Genomic DNA, 24,792 nt, shown 5'->3' with positions numbered 1-24,792 from the left:
GGGCTTAATTGCTGTTGGATTCAAAGTCGCTGTTGCTGTGAAGCCAGAAAAAAAGCAGCACCCACAAATCCGGCGACCGGAGCTTGTTTATGGCGCTTGGCGTACAGTCCATGCATTATTTATGAGTGTCCTTGGCGCGTGTCCAATGCAAAAATATGCTCGCACGAAGGGTTAATAGGGTTGAGGGGACTAGGAAGGATTAATAAAACTCAACTGCGCCTTGACTTAAAGTTATACTTTCATTCAAAGGTTGCTTTGTCCAATATATAAATTAACGAAATGATTAAACGAAGCCCTTAAAGGAAGTGATTTTGATACTTTTTTAAGTTTCTCGTGTCACTAATTTGCCTTGAACACAATGGGAATATTAACGTTGCACTTTGACACACAATGACCATAATTAGCAGAGGCAAAGTGAAAATCCAGCCATTTAATTATGCATGGTGCCACATTTAAGTGGTCGCACCCCAATTAAACGTCGAATGACATTTATTTGATACCATGCACAGTCGGGCAATTCAATTTGGGCCATCAAGTTAATCGGAAACTTGAAATGACAGATCAAATTTGGAGCCTAATTTGCATTAAAACAGCCCATGCGTCCCCCGCTCATCCCGACGGAAGTCAAAAGTAATTTCATTTCGATGACTGCGAATGCGAAAATGTGCGAATACGTGTGCGTAATTAAGTTTAGACAGCTTTTCGGAGAACGGAAAACTGATACAGTGTTGCGAAGTGAATAATTTCAATTAAAATGATTTGCCTCTTCCATGGCTGTGTGACAATTAAGCCACCTTCTTCAGACGAGCTGACGAAAGTGTCAAATACCACGGAGACCATTTGATATCCTTGCAGTCCAGCACTTCTCTTTTAAGTACTGAATTTCGAATATGGGTAGCATACTAATTAAATTAGAATGGGTTTTTGCATAAGACCAATTCAAGATCGGCGGTCTATTGGGCGCACATTGAGTTGGAAAAATATTTACCATTTGGGATTTGGGTCAAAGACTACCGATCTGGTCACAACTGGTCAAACAAAAATGAGTGCTACTGAGTTGACTATAAATAGGCGTCACATGTACCAGTTGCATTATCGCTCCGGCGAAGTCCACTTTAGTCAGCCACCATGGATATTTCAGTGTTGCGACTTTACCTTCTTCTACTCAGCGTCCTACTCATGTATCTGGTGCCGACAGTGGAATCGACCCTCCTGCTGTGGGCCTGCATCTACCGCCTAGAAATATGCCCTTTTAAAACCACAACAACTAAAACCACTTGACCGTAATTTTTGGTTAATTTTCCACTGATGAACGAACTATAAATAAATGGAAACCGTTCCGACTCTACTTAATTGACATTTGGGCACGGCCTAAGCCACAACTCGATACATCACCCACCGGTTGTAACAGAAGTCGTTCCTGCTTCCTTGCCCTTTGCTCCGGTTTCCGCTTGGTCAACTGCTTAAGTAAGAGCCCAGCTTGGTGGGAGAGTGGAAAGTTTGTCATTAGTCACTGGCGCTAATTAAGTGCAAAACACGTTCGCAGGCGGCTTTCACTTCCTCGGCTGGCAGTACGTGTCCTGGTTACATAATCACAGAGACCAACTTGGACAGTGAAAGGGATCGGAAGCATTAATGGATTTGGCCAGTTACTCAATGAGCGTAAATTTCTCAAATCTCTGGCCTTAACCAGACCTTGCATTAAATTACCTCTATGATGGCTCTAATATGTAAAGGCTTCGTCCAGGACTGAAGTTTTAAAGCATAGTTTGTTGTCTTGGTCGGAAGCAATACTTTAATAAATACTCTAGACTATCTAAGAAGATTTTGAGTAAGGAAAGCTTCCTCCCAAAATCAGTACTTCTTGTTCACTATATCATAAGAAAGCCAGTCGACAGGGATTTTCATTTAAATTACCATCTGCCAACGTAAGCCAGGGTAAACAAATTTATTCACATTTGAACTCAGAATTAACATTACACGAAGGGCAGCCCCTAAAATGTGTAAACCAGCCATGTGACTTAAATGAAACAAATGAATTTTTCGGTCGCACCCCGCCATTCAAGACAAACACAAGCGAAGCACTCATTATGGTAAATGAAAATTTAATTTAAAAAACACGAGGCAACCCCAGGACTTTTACAGAACAGCAAACGGAAAAACCGAAAATCAATATGCGCCGCATCCTCTTCCTTATTTGTCCACGAGGAAGCTGGACAGGCTACCGACGTGGGCCAATTGATTTTTAATTAGCATAGGGAGCATAGTTTAGACAGCTTTTCGGAGAACGGAAAACTGATACAGTGTTGCGCAGTGAATAATTTCAATTAAAATGATTTGCCTCTTCCATGGCTGTGTGACAATGAAGCCACCTTCTTCAGACGAGCTGACGAAAGTGTCAAATACCACGGAGACCATTTGATATCCTTGCAGTCCAGCACTTCTCTTTTAAGTCCTGAATTTCGAATATGGGTAGCATACTAATTAAATTAGAATTTAGGAATGAATTAATGAATCCAACAATAGCAGGAGAACAATGGCCTAGATGCCCAGAGAGGCATTTGTTCTTTGGAAAAGCTCAAAGGACTACATTCTTGCTTCCCACTCGTTGCCTCATGAGAAATAGAATTCAGTCCTCAGACCACAAATGATTTAAGTTTAGGAGGAAGCAAAGACAAAAGAATAAAATTAAACTTTACTGGCTCAATAAACAAATGTAAAAACAAAACGAGAAGCTAATTTCGGGCGGAGCCGAAGTTTATATACCCTTGCATTTTATATTTTAGATATACATATATCGGATTTTCTACATTTTCTACAAACAAAAATTTGGGAAAAGTTCCAAACTTTTATCTTAACAAATACCAACGTTTGTTATTTTCCAAGTTTCTAGATAAATTATATAGCAGCTGTTGGATATTAAGGGCCGATCCTTGGCCGAAATTTGGTAGATCCGATTATTTTGCTGCAAATGGAAACTGTATAAAGTGTAAACTATCTTCTAGCTTAAAAAACACGGATGTTATGCCATTTTCTGCCGTTCCGACTTATATTATATAGTTCCATGTTTGCTTTTAAAATTTTTAGTTTTTAAAGTACAAGTATAAAGTACAAAGAAGAGGACATCCTTTGGGGTATAAAAATACTCCGATATAGGCAAGCGATTGAGGTCCAATCAAAAAAAAATTGCTGTTAATGCCACTCCTTATGACCTGACTTCGCTTCGGATTCTCGCCCACGTGCCGTGTTTTCCAATTTTGGGGACAATGGAAGCAAATCGATGTTAAGTCAACTTTAAGTGCTTGAAGAGGTGTAAAAATCCAAGGCGTGCAATTGCGGCATGCTTAGAGGCGCCACAATGTTGCAAGCTGTCGTCGCCAAGTCGTGTCAAAGTTTCCGCTGCGTCCCCAAATGACTTTTTGCTTGTCTTGTCACTCCATTGGCAGACAGCAGCCTGCGGGTGGAGAATTTGGAGCGTGTGTGCGCTCTGACCGAGAGTTGGAGCAGGCGGGCGTAGCACCTTCTCCACTCCGGCAATGTTTGACTTGTCGGAGTTGTAATTCAAATTTACGGAGCACAAACAGCGGAAATATGGCAATTAATTAAATATCGCTTATACATACGTCAGGTAGTGCAGGTTGTGCGTCTGCGAGCGTGGGTGCCTCGAGTTGGCCAAACGCTTGCGTGCAACACGTGGCGTGTGGGTAATGGGATTTTGGCGTGCCCGAATTAAAGGCGTCTTCGTGGGCGTTCCAGCACCGACGTGGGAAGAAATTTTAAATACTTTGGGTCGCAGTTTATTGAGTCCTAAAAAAGGAACTAAATTAATGTGGAAAGGAGTATCTCTTGCCGCACAAGTTTGTGGCTGGGAGTCAGGTTCAAATCAAGAGCCACACTTTACTCAAGACTTCCTGACTAATGGGTGCAAATGACTTTACCATTGTCTGTTCATCTTATGGCCTCGCTAGAGGAGGTTGACGACTAAACCATAGACTACCCGATTATAAACCTGTTAGGCCCCGACACAGAGAGCGTATCGTATTTTGGTTGAAACACTATTTTATTCGGTGTGGAAAGGGAGCTTAACTACGATACTTCGCCATCATTGAACATCATCCTGATGAGGTGGTGTTGAAGGGGCACAGCGGGGACTTCAGCAGGCAGGCCAGCAGTACGAAGCAGCCATCGACGGAGGGGGCCATGAACATCATGATTAGGGCCAGCAGCACCAGGTAGAAACACACTGTGGTGGCAATCATCTCCACTGATCTTCGATTTGCTCTCGAAAGTCCAGAGAAGGTCTACCGGCTTTTATACCTCAGCCAGTTAATTGTAATGCCGTTTTCCAGCTGCCCAATGTCAATAAGCTTTCTTTGAACAATGATCCACAGAAATTCTGTAAATATTTTTCTAACTTAGGTAATAATGCATTGAAAAGTAAATTAGCCAAGAATGCTGACGTATTTGGCGAGCTTACAGGTTCTGCCTAACTAAAAAATTTTATCATTTATCTAGCAGAGAGATAAACCTGCAAAAAGTCATCCTTGATTTCTGAGTATTTCTGTAAAATAATGGTACGAAAGGACCAAAGAGTCACTTAATTTTGAGTTTGGCCCTCCAAATTTGAGCCATCTGTAGGAGGTAGGCTGTCAGTTCTAAGAACACTCCAGGCTACCTCAGATACGTTCTAAGCAATGACCAAAATAGACTCTATAAATAAAAGCTTGCCGAAATGAACCTAAATTTCCATTGAGATCAAAAAATATAATCAACCATGAATGAAATTCTCAGTGGGGCACCAAATGGGTTCTGCGCATGTCCCGACTCGCGCACATGGTGGAAGCCGTTTCCGAGGGTGGATCGCGAGTTTGCCGCGCTTTTTGAACGCTTTGTGTACGTGTGGACTTCGTGCGAGTTACGACTTGGCCGTGAGCTTCGCGAACTTGGCCAAATTAGTCCTGTGCACGGATTCCCCAGAACCGGTCGAGGTCGCTCGCTCACAGTCTCCGTTGTCCGCCGGTCGGTTGCTCTGAAACGGAAGTTCAAAAATACCAGACGCGCTCGCATTCCACATTCGCAAAGAAAACTTTAATATTTCGAATTAGCATTAGTCATATTTTTTGGCGCCTGAGCCAAACCAAACAGCTTCCCCTGCTTGCCAAGTGCTTTGAAAGAAGACTGTGCTTACTTTTTGATAAAAAAAAAAAAAACAATTTGAGAAGAATTGCTATTGTCTGGTATAAAAACCCTGTGTTCTCCGGTTCGGAAAATTATTTTCAGCCCTCTGACTGGTGAGTAATTAGATTGTGGAAGGTTGCGTGTATTTGGCAGTCAATAGTCAGTTTTGAAATACTCCACAACTATTTTAAACAAACATTTCTTTCCATAACACATGCATCTCAACCTCTTTAAATATTAAAAATTTGTGCTGAAATATGTGTGAAAATTTGAACAATGGTGCAAGACTTTTATCTCAAAAACTAATGTTAGTTTCACAAAAATCGCAAATAGAGATTCGTGCTATAGACGTAAAATTAAAAAAATATATATTTGCTTTTGAAATAATATTTTTTATTCCATTTTTATATAATAAAACATAAATTGTATTCTTTGATAATGTTATTAATGTTTAAATAATGCAACTGGCTCTTCAACATAATATTCGATAGAAAACGCAATACTCTGATATTTTAAAATAAAAATTTTAAAACGTTGCTTGCGTTGTCATATGATTGATATGTATGTATGTATATGTACGAATATTTGAAAGGATTTATAGGCCTTGGCTCAGCAAACATTTCTTCCTCGCTTAAGTTGTGCTATGAACTGCAAACATGGAAAATATGGAATGAATATACTTGAAAAGTAAAACATCTGTTTTAGACTGAATATCTACAAAAGAAAAATCCTCGAAATACACCCCTCTAGTTTCAAGCGAAGTTATTAAATTAAATTTTGTCATAAGAGCATTGAACTTTCTTGTTTTTTGTTACCCCGCCACTTTATTTATAAAAATTAACAAAAGGGTAAAAGTTCAGTCCTGAGCTCTCCATGTAAAACGGAATTCTCAATTATGTCGGGAAAAAAAGCAACAATGTACAGAAAGTTTGACAAAATTAATTTGACAACTCTTAAGGAAGGTCAGATTAGCATAATTATTTTATGGGAGTGTTGTACGTTCATGATTAGTCCCAGCAAGCGCAACTGATTTTTTCTCGTATAATTCTGCATAAATATTCTCTTTAGAAACCAGACATGAAATCTATAATTATACATTGTACCATATTTTTCTTGTTTCAAGCGCAGTTCTGGCCACAATAATTCCATAATTTACTTTAGGAGGTTCTTGGGGCATGGACCGCGTCTAGATTCTTCTAAAAAAAAACTCGGATGCGGTCAGCGGAAAGGACATGATGGAAATATTGAAACCTCTCTTCAGGCGTTCGTCCGTGCGCTAGAATTTCCGTTATTGGGCCAGCGGGGTTTCGAATCTAATTAACGTCGTATGGTCCTGGGCTCTGTCATGGAGACAGAGAAACATTAAAGCCAATCCTCGGAAAGTTTCCATAACTTTGTCGCTCGCCCCCGCTTCAAAAGCGAGAAAAACACACGGAGTCGCCCTCTCCCTGGCTCAGACCCGCCCTACCACCTCGGCTCTATTCGATTCCTGCCAGTGTCACATCAGCACGGTGATTTTCCAAATGATCGCATGGTGATGGTGCCCCAAAAATTAGCATAAGTCAATCAAATCAGTCCCATCCGGCACCCAGCACGTAGCGACCCCATCATCGCAGATCAGATCAAATTTGTCACTCTCGAGATGGCCCATAAGGTGCGGCTGGGTTATCGCATGACTGAAAGGATGAATGGCTAATTAGGCTCCGCAATCAGTGGCAAAGCCACAGTCGGAGCCACAGATATCCGAGCCCGAAGCTGCAATAACAAATTTACCTCATTAGTGCCTGTACTCGCCTGCGTTCCTGCGATATTTCCTTTTGGTCCTGGTCTTCAATTGTTTTTTTAGAGTCACAGAGTCGGTTTTATTTAACGCAAAAATGTTGAAATCCACGCGTGGGCGCACATGCGGCGTCCGCCAGCGAGAAAATCAGAGGGAATCGACTGGCTGGTACCCTTCAGCAGGAAGCATGAGCAGACTCCTCCAAAACTTCATAATACGAGCGAAGTCAAAAGGTAACAGCGCTAAAAACGGTTATTACAACCCCTTTGCGAGGCCCCACCCCTTCACTTTTGGGAGCCAGAAAAGTTTTGCGGTTAATAAAATTGAAACGCGCGCCAGACGCACACATTGCGTATACGCAATGTGTCCGCAGGGCACTATTTGCTTGCCTCCTGCGCTTGACTTTCATAGGATTCCATCGGACTCTGGCGGGCAGAGGAGCTCGGTAAACTCTCTCATGTTTGACAAAACACTGTGGTAGGTGGAAAACTTTTAAAGCTGCGACTGGCAACTGTCAGTTGCAGGCCATCGGCCGCAGTGGCGGCGGATTATTTGCATTCGCTGTGATGACAGACAGCAGCATAACGCACGTCCTTTGACGATGGAGTGGTTAACTATAAAACGATCAGGACCCTGTTGGCTGTGATGGGTTTTGAGCTGCAGTGAAAACTCAATCGAAAAAATGTACAGGCAGCTTAACGTAGGTGTTTGTTGTGTCATGTCAGAAGCTGTAAACAGATTCATGTCACGCCATAATCCGACAACTCTTCGGTTGAGGTTTCATTCATTTCCGAGACTAGTTCAACTGAATTCCATTGGCTTTTGCGGCATCCATGGCGACGGGCGGGTGTAGCTTCCTTTATTTAACTTTCGAAATTTATTTTTCCGTTTAATTGCCTGCAAATGGAAACATGAGTTCACCAGGTGTGTGTTTGACTTTTGACAATTTTCAATCTTTCATCAGGAGAGCAATAATAAATTATGTTTCATTTCCGAGCATGTGCCAGCCTGGGCCTCGAATTGATATTTATGTGCGTAATATCCATTTATTCGCTCTTCCAAATTGCCGGTTGGCTTAAAGACGCGGCCCTGCCATTATTTGTTCGACGACTGATTTATTGATGGGAACATTAAATGTTGGCAACACATTCCAATCTTCTTATTGGGCTTTTTCCGGACTCGCCGGGCCAACAGCGCGTATCCGAGACTTAAGCCGCTAAAACTGAATGACAAGTTGAAATTTAAGTAGCCCGGATTGTTTCTCTAGTTCCAATTACATTCGCCAATTATAAACAGCTTTAAAGCCCTTAGCTGGCCTCAGCTATTCCGTTTCTTTTCCGTTTTCCCAGTTTCCCCGTAGGTGCGGGGGAATTAATTTGCCATATTAAACTGATTTATGTCGGCGCTGGATATTTATGGCACCAGAGGCCCGTGGCCATGTCCGCGCTCTACTGCGCAGATTCCGAGTCAGGAGTAATTACAACGAGGTGTTGAGAGGCCTATTACCACATGAATATGCAACATCCCGGCACCTGACTCATCCATTTCGCAATGGCGGGTTTTCATCATTCCCGTCTTGGGTCCTCGACGCCAGCTGTCAAATCACACCATTAGGAGCTCCTTCGAAGTCCTCCGACGCGGAGGCAGATGCGTCAGTCGAATGATTCGCGTTTGCTGCAGCGTGTTGCAGGGAAATGAAATTCGATTACAACTCCAGTCAGCCGTGCGGATGGTGAGCAATGCGTGACATAAATAGGAAATTAAATAAGGCAACGGGTGATAAGCAGACGGAGGAAGTATTCACGGCCAAATCCCTATCTGACAGGCTATCAATTTCTGGCACTACGCGTACGGCCAGCAGAGCTACCAGTTGCGGCGGTCTTCATGTCCTTCATCGTGTCAACGTTGTGGTGGTGCCTGATTCGTCTTGCCACAGAATGCCACTTATCTATTGTCCTGCGACAGGACTCACCTGTCCGGGAACAGGTTATTACACATTTCCCCTTCGCTTCGAGTCGAATATGGCATTTAATGTGTTGACCAATCTCCATTTCACCGTGGGGTGCTATTACCAAACCAGGCAAAAAAGTTCGTGACTCCTTGATAATGAGCCTCATTCTCGCAAGTAATCATAAGAATACTTATTTTTGGTTATACATTGTCTGTACTATTTACTAATTGAGCAGAACATACGACGGAAATAGGAAAATTTTATTAAACGCTTATATAAGTATATATTTTTTTAAACAATATTTAAACGGGCAACAAAGTGAATCTATTAGGGAAATACGAACCAATCCCCACCGTGCAAACTTGCTTCTCTGGGATCATCGCTAATGCTTTTAACTTCACAAATCTCAGAGACTCTGTGGGGGAATGATTTATGGAAAGCACTGATTTATTCCGGAGGTCTCCAGCATTGTACGTTCTTTGTGTCATCGGCATCAACTAGTTAAAGATAGATGGTGATGCTGATTCGATGGCCAACCTGAGCCTGAATTAGGGGACTGCAAAATACCCTCTCAGCTCCATGCCTTTTTGTGATGTAGCTCTCAGAATAAAAGCGGAAAATAAAAGACAATTGTCAACAATCGTTAATGACAGAAAATAATAAGAACAATATGTGAAGATTCAGGAGCATGTCTCTGGATGCTTAAACCATAATAGTGGAAAAATTCTTTTATCGCTTTAGTATCTAAGGGGATTTACAAGCAAGTTACCCTTTTGCCGGACCCCATCTTTCATACTCGAAGATGAACAGGAGTCATTTATCATGAAATCGTTCACTGGGTGACCTGCCCGCTGAGGTTGACTGGACACGGACCGCAGAGGGCCATAAATAATTTCAAGGAACTGTGAAAGAAAGACGTTGTTATATTGTGTATTTTTTATTATGTGGGTGCACTTTCCTTGACAGGACAAAAGCCAGAAAAACGAAATGAAAATAAAAAGTCAAATAAAACGGCAAATGATTAACTTGTGGAAAAAGTGCCATTCAATTCCAAGGGGGAGTTTTTGCAAAATTGGTTTTATATCCCCATAAGTTCGTTTTTCGGCAGCCTAATTTGATTTGGGTTAACCAAATTGGACTCTTTTGGATCTTTGAAGCGCATAAGTGTAAGCCAGAAGCTATTTATACACAATTAATCACACCGAGATGTTCCGGTGCTTGAGTTGTTCCCAAAAACTAGTATGGAAGAGAAGCAGGTTCAAGGACTCGGCAAATCTCAAAAATTCTCCTTAAATCGTCTTAAATCGTACTCGTTGGACGAGAATGGGTTTGACAGACTTTTCCTGCTTCTTCTTATTGCCTTTCTTGTTTACTCCCATGTTTCTGTCACTCGAACCAGTCTCCTTCAATAATTTCCTTGGAATTCCTCTCCTGCCACGGCTCCTCTTTCTTTTGTGTATTTTTACTTTCTATTGTGGCGAATGAGACAGTATCGCGAAAATTCAATTCAATGTTCCAGACTCATCCATGTGTGAGACCGGCGCTGTAGAGAAATATCTCCGATATGGGTTTTCGATTCAGCCTCCATACCTCCGCTGCGGTGAATCCATACGGGGACACATGGTTCCCATGGGGCGAACTTGTCACAGTTGGCCAAGTTGTAATGAATTTTTGAGTGCCCCAGCCAACGATCCTTTGAGGTCTGAAGGGCACGTTAATTGGGGTTCAAAAGATATACGTTGCGGTGAGGTGTCATACAATTTTAGGGCTGCATCGTAAGATTAAGATTACCAAGAGCTACGGCATAAACAGCGTGGCGTAAACAATTCAGCTAGATTGTCTGCCGGAAATCCAAATATTTACACAATGCTTAGATGAGCCGGAGCAGCACCCAAATTGCTGGCATCGACCACATGAAATCAATTAAAATATTTGGCCAACTGCTTGCAGCACATAAAACGCGCCGAGAGGGAAGTGTGGGCACGCTAATAACCATAAAAAGTAATTGAAAGTACACTGCGAGATGAGCCTATAAAAAATGTTAGTCGTCGCTCGATGCGGGCTACATGCAGAAAGTGGCCGGGCCCCGGCGGCCGTCCAAATGAACTACTGACTGTGGGAAATATTTTCGATAATTGAAAATTATTCAAATAATGGAAATATGGTACGGAGCAGAGTAATGGCAGAGAACAGTCCTATTTGTTTGGAGGCCAATCACGCGCCGCAAAGACCGAAACAAAGCAATTCTCCCCCCAGGGTCCCACTGGTCCAAACATCCGAGGAGCGCTTGGGCCAGCTGTCTGTCAGGCGGCCGGCGGAATGCTCGCCAGTCGAACAAAAGTGAAAATTAATTAAAACACTCTGTGCTCGCAAATGTGCGAGTGCACCTCTCTTTTTCCGATTCATGTCAGATTATTTCCATAGCAGCCGCAGTGCGATGGAGGAAAGGAGCGGAAGAGTGAGGAATTTCAAATATTTGCCAAGTAATTAATCATGCTACATCGTGGCCGAAATCTCTGACATCTGAGTGAGTCGCCTACGTCAGTCTCAGGCAGCCCACTCAGCCTCAGTCATCTCCATTCCTCTTTTTCCTAACAAATCGCGCCTGTGGACGCCTGATAAAAACTGAAAGCTCCATCATCGCGAGCCGCTTGAAAACGAACTGGAAACTGGCGCCTGCACAGATTACGATAAATTTTTAAATAAAGACGACAGCTGAAGCCGTCTACATCCCTGCTTGACTGATGGCCGGATTCCCGGACATCCCAGGAGCCCCTGGAATAGAAGGCAGAGGTGCCCTCCACGTGCCCAGAGCCGGGTGTGGTTCCACTTACTTGTCCGACGATTAGTCAGCACCACTCCGAATGAGATGTTATCAATTATTACCCACGCAGCTGTTGCCACGAGTCATCCCTCATCCATACATACACATAATGAATAAATCGCACTTTATTCCGCTCCTGCCAACTTAGACAGGCATATAAAGGAACTCGCTGTCGGTCCAGAAGTCCACCAGCGAGGGTTGAGGAACTTGGGTGTCCAGGTGCTTTAGGCAGCGGTCGAAAAGTTTCCCCTGTCTCACGTTCCGCATGTGCCCCGCAACCACCTCCGACATGAGTATGTCCACCGGCGTGGCTTGGGCGCCAATGCCCCGAACTGGCACGGCGCGCATGCGCAGCTTGTGCATCTTCTTGGCGTCCACGTCTACGAGGACTGTGCACTTGGCATGCAGGTTATAGACACTCCGACTCGGCTTATCGTCTACGAAGAAGTCAAAATGGTCCACGCTATCCAGGTCGTGGGTGAACCAGTTCAGGGAAAGCGAGCCCGCGTCCAGCCGGTTGGCTCCGCAGATACATACGGGGTAGCTGACCCTGGCAGGCGGACATTTCCTGGTGCCGTACAGGTCGTCCTGAATTTGCGCGCGCACAATCGACATCGTGCTGATGTCCATGAAGAAGTTCTTAGCTAGTAGCTTGGCCTCCAGCTGCTTCTGGCCCTGGGGTGAGTTGAAGTACTCGGCGCGTTTCACTGCCCGCCGCATGTCCTGGCAGTGATGGCAGTTGCAGTCCTCCTGGTATGTCTGGCAACTGGATCCCTCTTCTATACTTTTTGGATTGCTACTCCCCTCTGTTGGCTGGCTGGGATCCCCTTCTTCGGGACTAACCAATGCAAAGGCAAACTCTGCCTCGTGGATTGGGTTTTCTCTGATCCTCACAGACTTTTTTTGCCTCTGCGCGGTACTTGAATTGGAATCGGATCTTGATGCATGGCGAGTGATCAGAGAAGAACGCCGCGTCCCGTCTATACGGGATGAGCCGGATTGAGATTCCTTCGTTACCTGGCTGACGGACATTCTGGGCGTCATATTTGGGGTTAAGACGCTGCTGCTTCTAGATTTCGAGGTCTCCTGAGCCTTTAATTGCCTCTGATTGTCTTCAGATTTTGGAAGTGAGGCGCTAACGAGTGTGAATGATGGTGTCATTAGATTCGCAGGTAACATTGCCGATTGGACATTTATTCGCGGCGAAGCCTGGGGGGAACTCTTTGGCGATTTTCTCAAGAGTTTCCTTATCTTGCTGCTACTTCGCGACTTGGAATCAGAGCGCTTAGGCCTCTCCGTGGAATTTACCGGCAGATAGGGCCTTGGATGACTATCACTCGTAGCTCTGAATAGCCCATCTGCATTTGAGGAACTTAATGCAACGAACGAAGATATTCCGTCCTGCGGAGTATTCAGGGAGGTTTCGCCTAGATAGTCGTCATCTTCGGTGCTCTGAGCCTGCGCTGAGTTTGGAGTGTACCCTGTTAAGGGGGTGACATCGGAGAGGAGGCTGGTCACTTCGTATTTTGTTGGGTTGAACGACAAGTGTGAGTGTGGCGTACTGGAGGTCATCTGAGAAGTGCTGGGAACTGTAAAAGCAGTTGGAACGTCGGAAATAAAGGTATCCGTTGAATGTGTATGGTAGGGAATCGTCAGCCTGGTCACTTGGGAGGAACCCATCTTAGCTAGGTCGGTGGGTGACTCCTTTGAAAAAGTATTGGAGCTGGAGCCGCCATTCCTCTTCACAAAATTATAGAAAAGTCGCTTAACTGACGTGAAGGACTCTCCCGCCCTGACTAGGGCGACGGTGTTCCTTAGAAACTGCTTAATGGAGCTTGCAGAAGAATCCATACTTTGCGGTTGATCAGCGAACATAGGTCTTTGGCTAGCCAAAACCAAGGAAGTACTGTTCAGAGCGGTGTCTTGGGTAGCGACGCTTTCCGATGAGAGCTGTTGCGCCGACGTCTCATGCAAACAAAGGCTGCTGGAGGTTTGCTGGCTGGAAAGTACAGAGGAAGGAGTGCTCTCCTGGCTAACGGCCAAGAACACTACAGGCTCATATGCTAATTGGCTTCTGCTCTTCATGGAGCTTCTAGTTTGTTTCGAAGGGGCCTTTTTACGTGCGGACCCCGAAGGCATTTCGTCCGGCAGGACGATGCTTACCCTCTTCGACATACTGGAAATTTTAACGGACTCTAGTAGATGATTTATCAATTCTCCTGGGGCTTTTACGCAAGTAAATCAAACGAAGTTTAAAGTGTAAGTAAACAATCCCCAGACTCACTTCGTCGATATAACACTTTTCTCCAGGCCTGCTGCAGGTCGCATTGGCAATTTTCCCCATCAAGTCCAAAGGGTGCTGTGTTCAATCATCTTCAGTGATGACTAATGGTCAGAGCCCCGGGCTTGGAGACTCTCTCACGTCCTGCCCGCGCCACCATAGCTGACTGAGCAGCAGTTGAGAGGGATGGCGCATAATTCTGTCATGATGACGGGGGAAGGGATATTTGCATAGCTCGTGGGCCTTTCAGCGCACATTAAATATGGGCAGGGTCGGCGCCGAAGGGATGCGTCCCTTCTTGGGGCACATCAGATATTTTTTAGTCTAATTAGAGCGGCGTGGAGCATAATGAGTTGTCGTTAGGCGAGTGGACCACCCGTCGCCAGAGGGACAATCTTTTGCACACTCTGATTCCTTAACCTTAAAGAGTCTCGTCGCAGGACTTTAAGTCAACACCTCAGCTAGGCTTATTATTCAACTTGACTGCGCAGAAAACACGGCGAATGATAAACCAGCACGCCGTCTTCAGCATTCCGCATCACGCATTACACATACGCCACGTTGCCGAAGATACACGGGGCACGCAAGTGTATTAAATTATATTTGGCTGCATGATTTATCTGCCACGCAGGACCTCCTTTGACTCCTCCGTAAGTCGCAGCGGGGGCTCAGAGGACGGCAACGGGGTGCCAGCACTTCGCCACTTCGTTCGTACAACCGAGGCCCCTAGAGCCAACTCGTACAACAGGACTAAATCATAAATAAATGTTTTCCGCAGACAAGCGATTAGAACACCTTTTATGGCCGCCACGGCTGCGTTTTACAGTCGTCCCCAGAGCATTCGCACAAGAAGACACTTTAAGAAAAGCGACAGAAATTAATGGCTGCCAGCACACAAATAAAATTCCATTCAATTGATTGGGGTCAAGGAGTGGCATTGCGCCAATCTCCTGCCCAAAGGCGTAGATGTTTAACCATTTCCTTGGGGGCCGATTCCCTCGACGACGGCCTATTGACAGCCCCCGATCCCCCTGGGAATACTGTGGCGATGTACCCATTCCCATAGTTCGTCATAGTGGGCGGCCACTTTAACTTTGTCATCCCCCTCGTAGCGAAAAAAATCAAAAAGTTTTCCGGCTAGTCATAAAAAGCGGCGAAAAAAGTTTACTTTTTGAAGTGTTCGTTTGGAGTTCGCTGACAGCTTTTTTACCGAAATAAATAATTGACTCGCGGAGATGAAAAGAAGCTGCATACTACAGTATTCGCTCCAAAAAGAAGACATAAAAAACGAATGAAGCCAAACCACTACCTTGGTATTAACATTAACGTCCAACAATGACAAGTTGCTTGAATTTCCCCAAAAAATAATATAAAGTCGATTTCGAGTGAGCCATTGCAGTGAAGGATACTAAAGAAATTGCCGAACGATTGGTGTAAAAGGTCACCTGTCTGGGGGTCATGTGAGTCAAGTTCGGATTAAGGGCTTTTTGTAATTTTGCTATGACTTTAATGACCGACGTCAACCCCTTCAGGTGGAAAGTACGAGCTCTGGTGCATTTTAAAACCTTGTGTAGCAACAAAGTTTGTTATTTTTGCGCAATTTTAGTAACGAATTTGTTTTTTTGTTGAACGAACGAATTTTTTTTTTAAATTTTGCATCATTGTTGACCTCTACATCTTTTGAGGACTCTTGAACTTTGTGATAATTAGTCAAAAGTTTGGCATCAGTAAGTCGGGATGCGCCAGGATCTTTCCAATCAGGAGCTAACGGATGCCGAATTTTCCAAATTGTTCTTGGCATTTTGACTTAATGGCTCATTGGATTTGCAGGAGAAGAATTTAACGATTTCAGGCTTTTGGTAGATGCTGCCTCACAGGTTTTGGGTGAAAACATTTTCAAGATGTTCTCCAATAAATATTTCATTTTATGCCAGCAGTGCATCGGCATTGGCATCGGCAGGCAGTGGGAGCACCTGACCCAAACCAGTTGATTAGATTTCCCAGAAATAGTCTCCCGATACTGAACTAAATGGCGTTTCAATCGGCGAATGCCCGCATCAGTCGCATTGCCCACAATAAAAATAAATAAATAAGGAAAGCGAAATCAATGGGAGTCTGGCAAATGGCCTGGGGCGACGCCTGGGGCAATCTTCTATCAAATTGAAATTGAAACAGGCTGGGAAGCCGACATCGTGTGGGAAAGTGAAGCTCAGCCATTCAAGTAGGAAGCCGAGATAAACCCGCCGGCAAACCCGCAGCCGAGAGTCGCGAGTCGGGAGCTGGGAGCCGGCAGGAGCTAAGAGCTCGGATCCCGGATCACAAAGCCGTTCTGCGTGTCATCTTCCGGCTAAGCCTCTGCTCCGGTTTGGGGGATAAATGCGTTTGATTGCGATTTGAAAATATTTGCTTCTGCACGAATGATTTTGTATTAGTTTCCTGGCAGGGAAAGGCTGGGCATGCTATGACGGGCAGGAGGGGCTCGGAGGGACCCAGATTGAAAGTGCGGTCTGAGTGAGCGTGAAAGATAATCTAAGCTATTGAGGGTAATAGGGCGGGAAGGAATAATTGGACTCTGAAAGGAGGGCTGTTCGAAATCTTTCGCAATTTATGTTTATGGGCGCTGTAAATTGTTGTGTAATGCCAGCTCGGTCAACGATTGCATGTTAAGGAGATTCTTTATTATGCAGATACATGCACCCACAGACAGACTCGTGCGGCAGTCGGCCTCAGCTGCTGAATCATAAATTCTATGCGCACACCCCGCGCACGATGCACACGCAGCGTATGCGTAATATTTACGACCTTCATAGGTAGTACATTCTCTTGTCTGTCTGTCTAGATAAGCCGCCGTATCTGACTAGCATTTCGCATCCTATTAAAGTAGTTTAAACCGCTGTCTAACCCCTCTCTCTTTCTTCTGTTTCCCGCAGGCTCCGGCGACAGCTGGCGAAAGTCAAACGGCAACCGCCGAAGCAAGCTCTGTGGTTTGGACCCAACACGATGTGCAGAATAAAACACCAAGCTGTGGCAACCTCTCCGGCCCCCCCTTGCCGGACCTGCAAGTAGGCGAGCAAAAGCACAAATCAGCAGCAGCAACCAGCTGACCCCAGAACCGGAAGTGACCACAGCGAGGCCATAAAAAGCTACGCACCGCGCGGAAGAGAGACATCCAAACGAAACATGAGCGCAGCCCTCATGGATATGAGCCAGACGCTGGCCCTCAGCCTGGTGTATGCCCCCCTTGACGCCACTGGCGGAGCTTCCCCCAACATCGCCATTGGGAACGGGAACGACAGCAATGGCGGTGGCGATGGCGGCGCCAATGACAGCGGTCTCGTCCTAGCAACAGGACAACAGGGGGTCGCCACTGTGGTGGGAGGGGTCCTGGGTCTGGGACAGCACAACGGTAGCGCCGACGGCGGAATCGGCCCATATGTGCCAGTCCTGGAGCGCCCGGAGACATACATCGTCACCGTGCTCTACACGCTCATCTTCATCGTGGGCGTGCTGGGCAACGGAACGCTGGTCATTATCTTCTTCCGCCACCGGTCGATGCGAAACATCCCCAACACGTAAGTGGATATGTCGCGGCTTCGGAATACATCCAAAGTCGGTGGTTGGCTCCCTCAGTTCTCCCAAAAGAAAGTCCTTGACAGCCTTAGGCTGGCCTCGCCCCATAAATAATAATGCCTTTATATGGCCCAGCATTACGGCCACAGACGGCTTAAACTGCCACTCAAAATTCATGAGCCGACTTATGAGCTGCATTTTATTTTATTATTGCCCCGACAACTCGCATCTCCCATCGTGGCGAAAGTAAACGAGAGCTTCCCGGGCTGAATGGCATAGAACATCTTAAAAACCTTCCAAAAGTGTGTCGGACAATCTGTTGCCTGCCATTTCGGAATATCAATTCAGTTATTTGAATAGTTAGCCAACTTTTATCGGACAGCGCGACATGATCGCTTTTTGACCCACAGCTGCCAGGCTACAACTCACTTGTTCTGTGTTGGCCAAGTTACCAGATTTTGGCTTGTTGGGTTTTGTACAAACTTGGTAGCATGTTCGTGGCAAGACGCCGCCGGACGAGGTAAATTCGATTTCGCACCCTGCCCGCAAATTCCTGAGCCTCTTTTGGCCATAGTCCTTTTTCGTAGCCACAACTGGGAGCAGCCAACAGCTGCCGACAAGGGGCCGCCGGCATGCAAATGTTTATGAAGTTTCAAACTTGGGGAAACTTGTACAGAAACAGAAGCAGAGGCGAAATTCGAAGAAAATCAAATATGATTCAATCAAAAGTTTGGGGGTTCCTCAAATTGGGACCGTTTCGCCAGTAGGGGAGCAGGAGGAGCGTCCCATTTGTACAGTCCCCGAAAATGTTGCAACTGTCGAATCCTGCGGGGGCTTTGCAATTTGTGAAGTGGGTAACTGCAGGTGGTTATAATTTGGTACTGATTGCCCAAATTGCCGCTCTCTGCACACTCGACTTGACGAACTGCAATCAATGGGCAGTAATTTTTCGTAGTAATTGTGATTACATTCGTAATCATGCTGTTGACAAAGGCAAAGTTTGCAGTTCGTTTGAGTTGTCTTTGTCGCCAACGGGTCTAGACAAGAAGGCGAGCAAGGTGTCAGGTTCTGACAGGATTTGGGGACGAATCACCAAGCTAATGCTCCAGTCTCGCTCCTGTCCCAGTAGTTCACATGCGGTCATTGATGTCAATGTCAAGCCGATTTGTCGCGAATGCTCCCTTCATGGGAATGCCCCTTACTCACAGCCACCACCCAAATTGTACAAGTGCCCTAAAAAGCTCTACCATTCTTAACCATTTTATTTGAACGTTGAACATCAAGGACATCGAACACAAATAATAGCTCGGAAATGACAGATAACGCTTTGAATGCTCCTTATTTTTTTGAACTTGAACTTGTTATTTATACTCTCTAGAGGGCATCTGTTTTCCAAACACTTCATGTTCATTCCCAAAATATTGTAGAAAATGGGGAACAGGTCGGTGGCCTATGTGAGGGCCAAGTAGAAATTTTGAGCAAATATCCAGCATTTTTGATCTGCCCGGCTGTGAAGCTCGGCCCTCCTGGATTTCTGTCTACAAGCTCCTCAATCGAAGCATCATTCATTTGGCTCATGAAGCAGTTTTTCCGAAAATTGTGCAGGCGCTGGAGCGTGGTGTGGAGGTGTTGGGAGTCTGCAACCCATGTCAAAGGGTCAACTGGACAAGTACAAAGGCATTTTGTTTTCGGATGAGCTGCCAGAAAATCAAAGACTCGAGCAAACCTTTGCCGGAGAAATATGTGATGGAAACTAAACCTGACTGTGTTCTGGTTGCAGCTACATACTGTCCCTGGCTCTGGCTGATCTGCTGGTGATTTTGGTTTGCGTGCCCGTAGCAACTATTGTGTACACGCAAGAGAGCTGGCCCTTTGAGCGGAACATGTGCCGCATCAGCGAGTTCTTTAAGGACATCTCCATCGGGGTGTCGGTCTTCACCCTCACCGCCCTTTCCGGCGAAAGGTACTGCGCCATCGTGAATCCGCTGCGCAAGCTTCAGGTGAGTGGCAGATGTGCCAAGAAGTTCGCGTGCCCACTACTTACATCTCCTATCTTACAGACAAAGCCGCTCACCGTCTTCACCGCCGCGATGATTTGGGTCCTGGCTATCCTTCTGGGCATGCCCTCGTTCCTGTTCTCTAACATCAAGTCTTACACCGTGCTCACGCCTAACGGAAACATGAGCATAGAGGTGTGCGATCCTTATCGCGACCCGGAATATGCGAAGTAAGTCCTATCCTGCTCGGGTGGGAAGCTCTCAATATTGTCACTGGCGCTAAAGGACACTCCCAACTTATCACTGCCAGATGTCGCAGCCTCTTTATGCGATTTCGCATCGCGTCAGATGACATTAATCATTAAAGTACTTGTATCTTGTATCTTCTACATTTTATCTTTTGCCACATGATGCAGCCATTTTCACCTGCTGCCGTGCCGCTCACTACCGGCCAGACGGTCTTAATTCCCTCCTCATCGGGGTTGCCAAGCGTTGGCTGTGGCGCAAGTTGTACATTAATCCTTTCGTGCGGCTGGCGTCAGCTGTTGCCACATAATCTGTCTGTGATGCGAGGGGGCAGACGTATCCTGGCTTCGGCAGGCGCCACTCAACTGGTTGCCAATTTTTCATTTATAGCATGCCAACATGCTTTATTTTTATGCCACTTGGTGGCATGTGTTTCGACCGCATTAAGAGCCACAAATTTGAGAGAAAATGGGCTTCAAGTTTGTAAGCCGAGAGCTTCTGCTTCTTTATTCCCATAATTTAATGTTTTCCGCTCAGATGACCGAATAAGCATGGAATTTCATAAAAGCTTCTTTTGAGAAAGTGGTCCCTTTGTTCCAATCCCCATTTAAAGTTCCCTGCTCTCTTCCAGATACATGGTAGCGGCAAAGGCCTCGATCTATTACCTGGTTCCACTCTCCATCATCGGAGCGCTCTACATAATGATGGCCAAGCGGCTTCACATCAGCGCCCGGGACATGCCGGGCGAACAGCAAAGCATGCAGAGCCGTTCACAGGCCCGGGCCCGCCGTTACGTGGCCCGTATGGTGGTGGCCTTTGTAGTGGGTAAGTTTTGTTTTCCGGATCTCCTTTTCCACTTCTAATTACCCTGGTAATGACTATCAGTGTTCTTCATTTGTTTGTTCCCGTATTACGTGTTCGAGCTGTGGTACCACTTCTACCCCACGGCCGAAGAGGATTTCGATGAGTTTTGGAACGTGCTGCGCATCGTGGGATTCTGTACGAGGTGAGTCTCCCGAACGAGTTGCCCACTTGCCCAGTTACCCTAGTTTCCTAGTTCCTGCCAAAGTCAGCATTTTTGGCGACTCACTTCTCCGAGACACATTTTTCTTGGCTGATCCCCTCCATGCAATGGCAATCCCAGCATTCCTCGAGGGGGCCACAATTTATGGCTAGACTCGCTTTCACTCACACACATGCCGGGGGAATGCAAGAAAAATGGATTAAGAGTCCTGAAAGGCAGGGTGCAGAATGCAGAATGCAGATGAAGGATCCGAGTTCTTTAAAGTTTTCCAGCAAACTATTTTACTGCAGCGCCACGGGCACTGGCTTTTGGCATAATTTTTAATTGAAACAGATTATGTCCACCCCACTTTAATAGTACATTTATTTTTGTTGACAGCCCCCAACTTTCAGCCCCATTCCCCATCCATTTGGTGCGGCACTTAACAAAGTGAAACTCTGAAAATAATGTGTCAGCAATTTGGTGGCATAATTTGCTGCCCAGCGTCAGGAGCGAAAGCTATTTGCATATTCCCCCTAGTGGGCGGAACTAGAGTCAGTTCGTCAATAAAGTTCCGAAAACATCCTCAGACAAAATAAATTCTCCGATTTTTATTCCCCAGTCCTTTTTTGTCTTTTTAAAAAGAGTTACAGAGATTAATTTGAAAAACTTTACATTAAATGGTTTTTAAATATAGTGAAAGTTATAAATTGAATCCAAGCACTACTGCTAATGTAGTATTTAAAATTAAACGTTAAAAAAATATTAGAAAAAATGTCTTTGTTGAACTATATAGTTTCACGCCCGCCTTTTGAGGCTCATTTTAAGCCCCGTTTACAATTCAACTTCCCGTCTATGATTGGTACTAACCTGCCCTTGTCCTGCGTTTTCAATTTGCAGCTTTCTCAATTCGTGTGTTAACCCCGTGGCTCTCTACTGCGTATCTGGAGTGTTCCGGCAACACTTCAATCGCTACCTTTGCTGCTTCTGCGTCAAGCGTCAGCCCCACCTGCGGCAGCACTCCACGGCTACCGGAATTATGGACAACACTAGCGTAATGTCTATGCGCCGCTCCACCTACGTGGGCGGGGCAGGCGGCAATCTGCGTTCCTCGATGCATCGGAACAGCAATCACGGAGGCGGAGGGGGCGCAGGGCTTCCGGCTGGACGGGGGGCCAGCTTCCATGGCGGGGATTCGATGCCCCTGCAGCATAGTAACGGTCATGGGGCGACAGGAGGCAACTCGGGAGGAGCTGGGGCAAGTGCCACCGGAGGTCCTTCCTTGGGACGTACGGCGGCCGTGGGCGAGAAGAGGTGAGGCACGCTGATTGTGGAGCTGTTGGAGGAGGAGGACGTTGGGATGTCCTTTCAGGCCGATGAGCAGCTCTGAGCGAAAACAATGGCCCATTGATCTCACTTTGTGTTGGCACCACCTGCACCATTCGACCCCGCCCTGCGCACCCAGAGCACAACCCTCGGCAATTCCCGGCTAATTTGAAATCACTTCCCTCACCTGACCCTCTCCGTTCCCATCCACCCCTATAACCAACCGATTTCCTGGATTAGGCGGATGGGTTGTGCATCCCATGTGCGGGAGCCGCCGGAAGAACCATCCGTATCAATAGCATTTTACTAACTCTAAGCGTATACATTTGTATAAAGTTTGCAACCAAAAACCTATTGCGCATTAGTATATATTTTATGCAGTGTTATCGTACTATTTGCCCTACTTTAGTCGTACTATATGTGATGTGTTAATTAGGTAAGTCACCAAGCACATTAAATGTAACTCGCAACTACCTGGCCTGGTGCAATAAAATAGAATTTAACGGGCCAAACCCGCACTACACAGCTCCAGTCCCTACTAATTATCGAGTATAGACTCTCCGTAAATATCAATAGGATTAACTTGTAGCATACAATTCTGTAAATAAATGGATTCCATAAGTGTTAATGGTCTGGGTGTTGTAATCAATGCAGTGCACTTGCAGAGTCGCGTCTGGTAAGCGCAATTTCACAGGCTGGAAACTAGTTCTTAAATATACGTGTGTACATCCGATATTGATTGAAATACAAGTTACATTATCTATTCCCCGATTTCAGCATAAATCGCTTCGAAAGCAACCGCATGCGGTACTAAGGGCGCCAGAGTGCGAGATATCTAGGCCCACGAGAAGGCTTCCGAGCACATAATCATCTACTCATCGTGCTTAACTTTGTGTAAGAGATTGTTATCCAAATTGTAAATTAAAAAGTTAACCCTAATAAATTAGGAGGCCTTGTGTTGCAAAATAAAGCTGCAAAATTTGCGTAAACTGTATTTGTATTCATACATTTGTGAAGGTTCACCTTTGTTCTTTCCAGACCTTTCCAGAAATGGACTGTAGGATATCAGTTTAAGCTGTTCTTCCAACACACAATTCCTAATATTTGCGGTGAAAAAATAAATATTTCAGAGATAAAATAAAATCTATGGTCTGCCAGAATTTAAATGCCAGGCAGTGTTGCATTCTTTGCGAAGGGCAAGGTAGGTTTGCATTTTGAAATTTCTAAAACAATTTCCACATTAGAGACATGCCCGTAAAATTCGCATAAATAGCGTCCCACAAAGTTGGCCGATATCACCAATTTATTTGGCAACATGACTCGGACCTTCCTTATCTTGGCTAAATTTTCAAACTGCTTTGAAGTTTGGGTCGAAAACATACAACAAAGCCAACTCCCACAACACCGAATCCCACCATCACACGGCCCAAGTAATTTTGTTATGCGGACAAAGGAAATCGACAGGATGAGGCCAGAAAGACAATAAATACAATCTGGCCCCAAACACTCGCAAATTTTCATTATGGCATGCCAATCAAGAGGCCACAGGCCATAGCCACAGGAGTTGGTGTATGCAAATTGGCCAAACACTGCACGCATTATCTGAACAAACTCTTGTCCCATACCCCCAAGCCCACAATGTGCCCCACGACTGTCCCACGAGTCAATAGTTATTGGCATCCAATAAATGGGGGCCTCAAATTCAAAGCGATCCCATCTGACCCCAGGCAGGGGGTAAGCAATTGAAGCTGTCCCGGCGCGGAACTGGCAGGACTGTCGACCTATCGACCCTCTAAATCACCACATCCCATCCAAGTAGATAATTGTCCGGAGTTCGGACAAAGAAAAATTTTGGACCGACGGGGCAAACGCACCGAATTTTGCCAAAACCATAGCTGGAGCCAAAGGGCATCCGACGTATGACGTGTAACTAAGTTTCGCTCGTCCAAAGGTATGTATGCCTTTCACCGCAAATGGCGCTGATTCGAGAGCAAATGGGTTTTGATTCAGCCACTGATGTCCCCCACAATTACCTAATTGTGGACTGGAACTTCGTTGGGGGGCTTACAACTTGGGCGACCTGCCGGACTGCGTCAGGATGATGTTTGAAAGTTTATAATGGTAATAACACAAACTCATAAGGTAATCAACATTCAAGTTAACAAGAGTACATAGAAGGAAATACATGAGTACATACAAGTTGTACGGTTGGGCATCGCATGAAAATTAACCTGCTATTAAAATGCAAATATAAGCTGTGTTATATTTATAAGCTGTGTTTATATAAAACGACACTATAACTGTTTTCTTTAAATAGACTATGTTTTTATGTAGTTGTTAATAAGCAGGCAAACATAAATAAAAAACCGCAATTTTTCCTGAAAACTTTTTAGGCTTTGGTTCTGGCGCTACCTTCTTGGTTGGGTAGTGGTAGAAAAGCCACCAGTTGAAGGAAAAGGTTTCCTTTTACAAATTTCAGGGTGGAAAAAGGTCCATGCTCACAAATGCAAAGCCTAGAATCATCGGACGGTGAAAGACCTTTCCGACGGGATTATCGAACAGGGAACCGTTAAGAAATGTACCAAAAGTGCTACTAAGTGATTTATTGACAGGGTCGAATGAGCACATCCTTTATG

The 24,792-nt window shown here is 45.3% G+C and overlaps 4 protein-coding genes across 4 annotated transcripts; 2 read left to right on the top strand and 2 right to left on the bottom strand.

The window, feature by feature from the left end:
• The first annotated feature begins 1,100 nt into the window (after positions 1 to 1,100).
• Positions 1,101 to 1,353, top strand: LOC116656209. The gene has a single exon (XM_032455655.1). It carries the CDS (start codon positions 1,129 to 1,131, stop codon positions 1,279 to 1,281), a length of 153 nt encoding a protein of 50 aa, XP_032311546.1. The 5' UTR covers positions 1,101 to 1,128; the 3' UTR covers positions 1,282 to 1,353.
• A 2,688-nt stretch (positions 1,354 to 4,041) lies between these two features.
• LOC26513866 lies at positions 4,042 to 4,296 on the bottom strand. Its single transcript, XM_014908460.3, has one exon. The coding sequence runs from the start codon at positions 4,257 to 4,259 to the stop codon at positions 4,113 to 4,115; it is 147 nt and encodes a 48-aa protein (XP_014763946.1). The 5' UTR covers positions 4,260 to 4,296; the 3' UTR covers positions 4,042 to 4,112.
• Positions 4,297 to 11,840: 7,544 nt separating this feature from the next.
• Positions 11,841 to 14,032, bottom strand: LOC6496657. The gene has a single exon (XM_001961310.4). The coding sequence runs from the start codon at positions 13,906 to 13,908 to the stop codon at positions 11,878 to 11,880; it is 2,031 nt and encodes a 676-aa protein (XP_001961346.1). The 5' UTR covers positions 13,909 to 14,032; the 3' UTR covers positions 11,841 to 11,877.
• A 1,065-nt stretch (positions 14,033 to 15,097) lies between these two features.
• Positions 15,098 to 23,005, top strand: LOC6493909 (neuropeptide CCHamide-2 receptor). The gene is made up of 7 exons (XM_001961309.4): positions 15,098 to 15,474; positions 16,945 to 17,586; positions 19,365 to 19,584; positions 19,645 to 19,811; positions 20,459 to 20,652; positions 20,713 to 20,833; positions 21,731 to 23,005. The coding sequence occupies exons 2-7, from the start codon at positions 17,195 to 17,197 to the stop codon at positions 22,146 to 22,148; spliced, it is 1,512 nt and encodes a 503-aa protein (XP_001961345.2). The 5' UTR covers positions 15,098 to 15,474; positions 16,945 to 17,194; the 3' UTR covers positions 22,149 to 23,005.
• Positions 23,006 to 24,792: the final 1,787 nt, after the last annotated feature.

The sequence above is a fragment of the Drosophila ananassae genome, chromosome 3L (genome assembly GCF_017639315.1).
Source record: "Drosophila ananassae strain 14024-0371.13 chromosome 3L, ASM1763931v2, whole genome shotgun sequence".
NCBI lineage: Eukaryota > Metazoa > Arthropoda > Insecta > Diptera > Drosophilidae > Drosophila > Drosophila ananassae.
The sequence above is the reverse complement of the archived record's forward strand: the minus strand, read 5'-3'. Positions and strand labels throughout refer to the sequence as shown.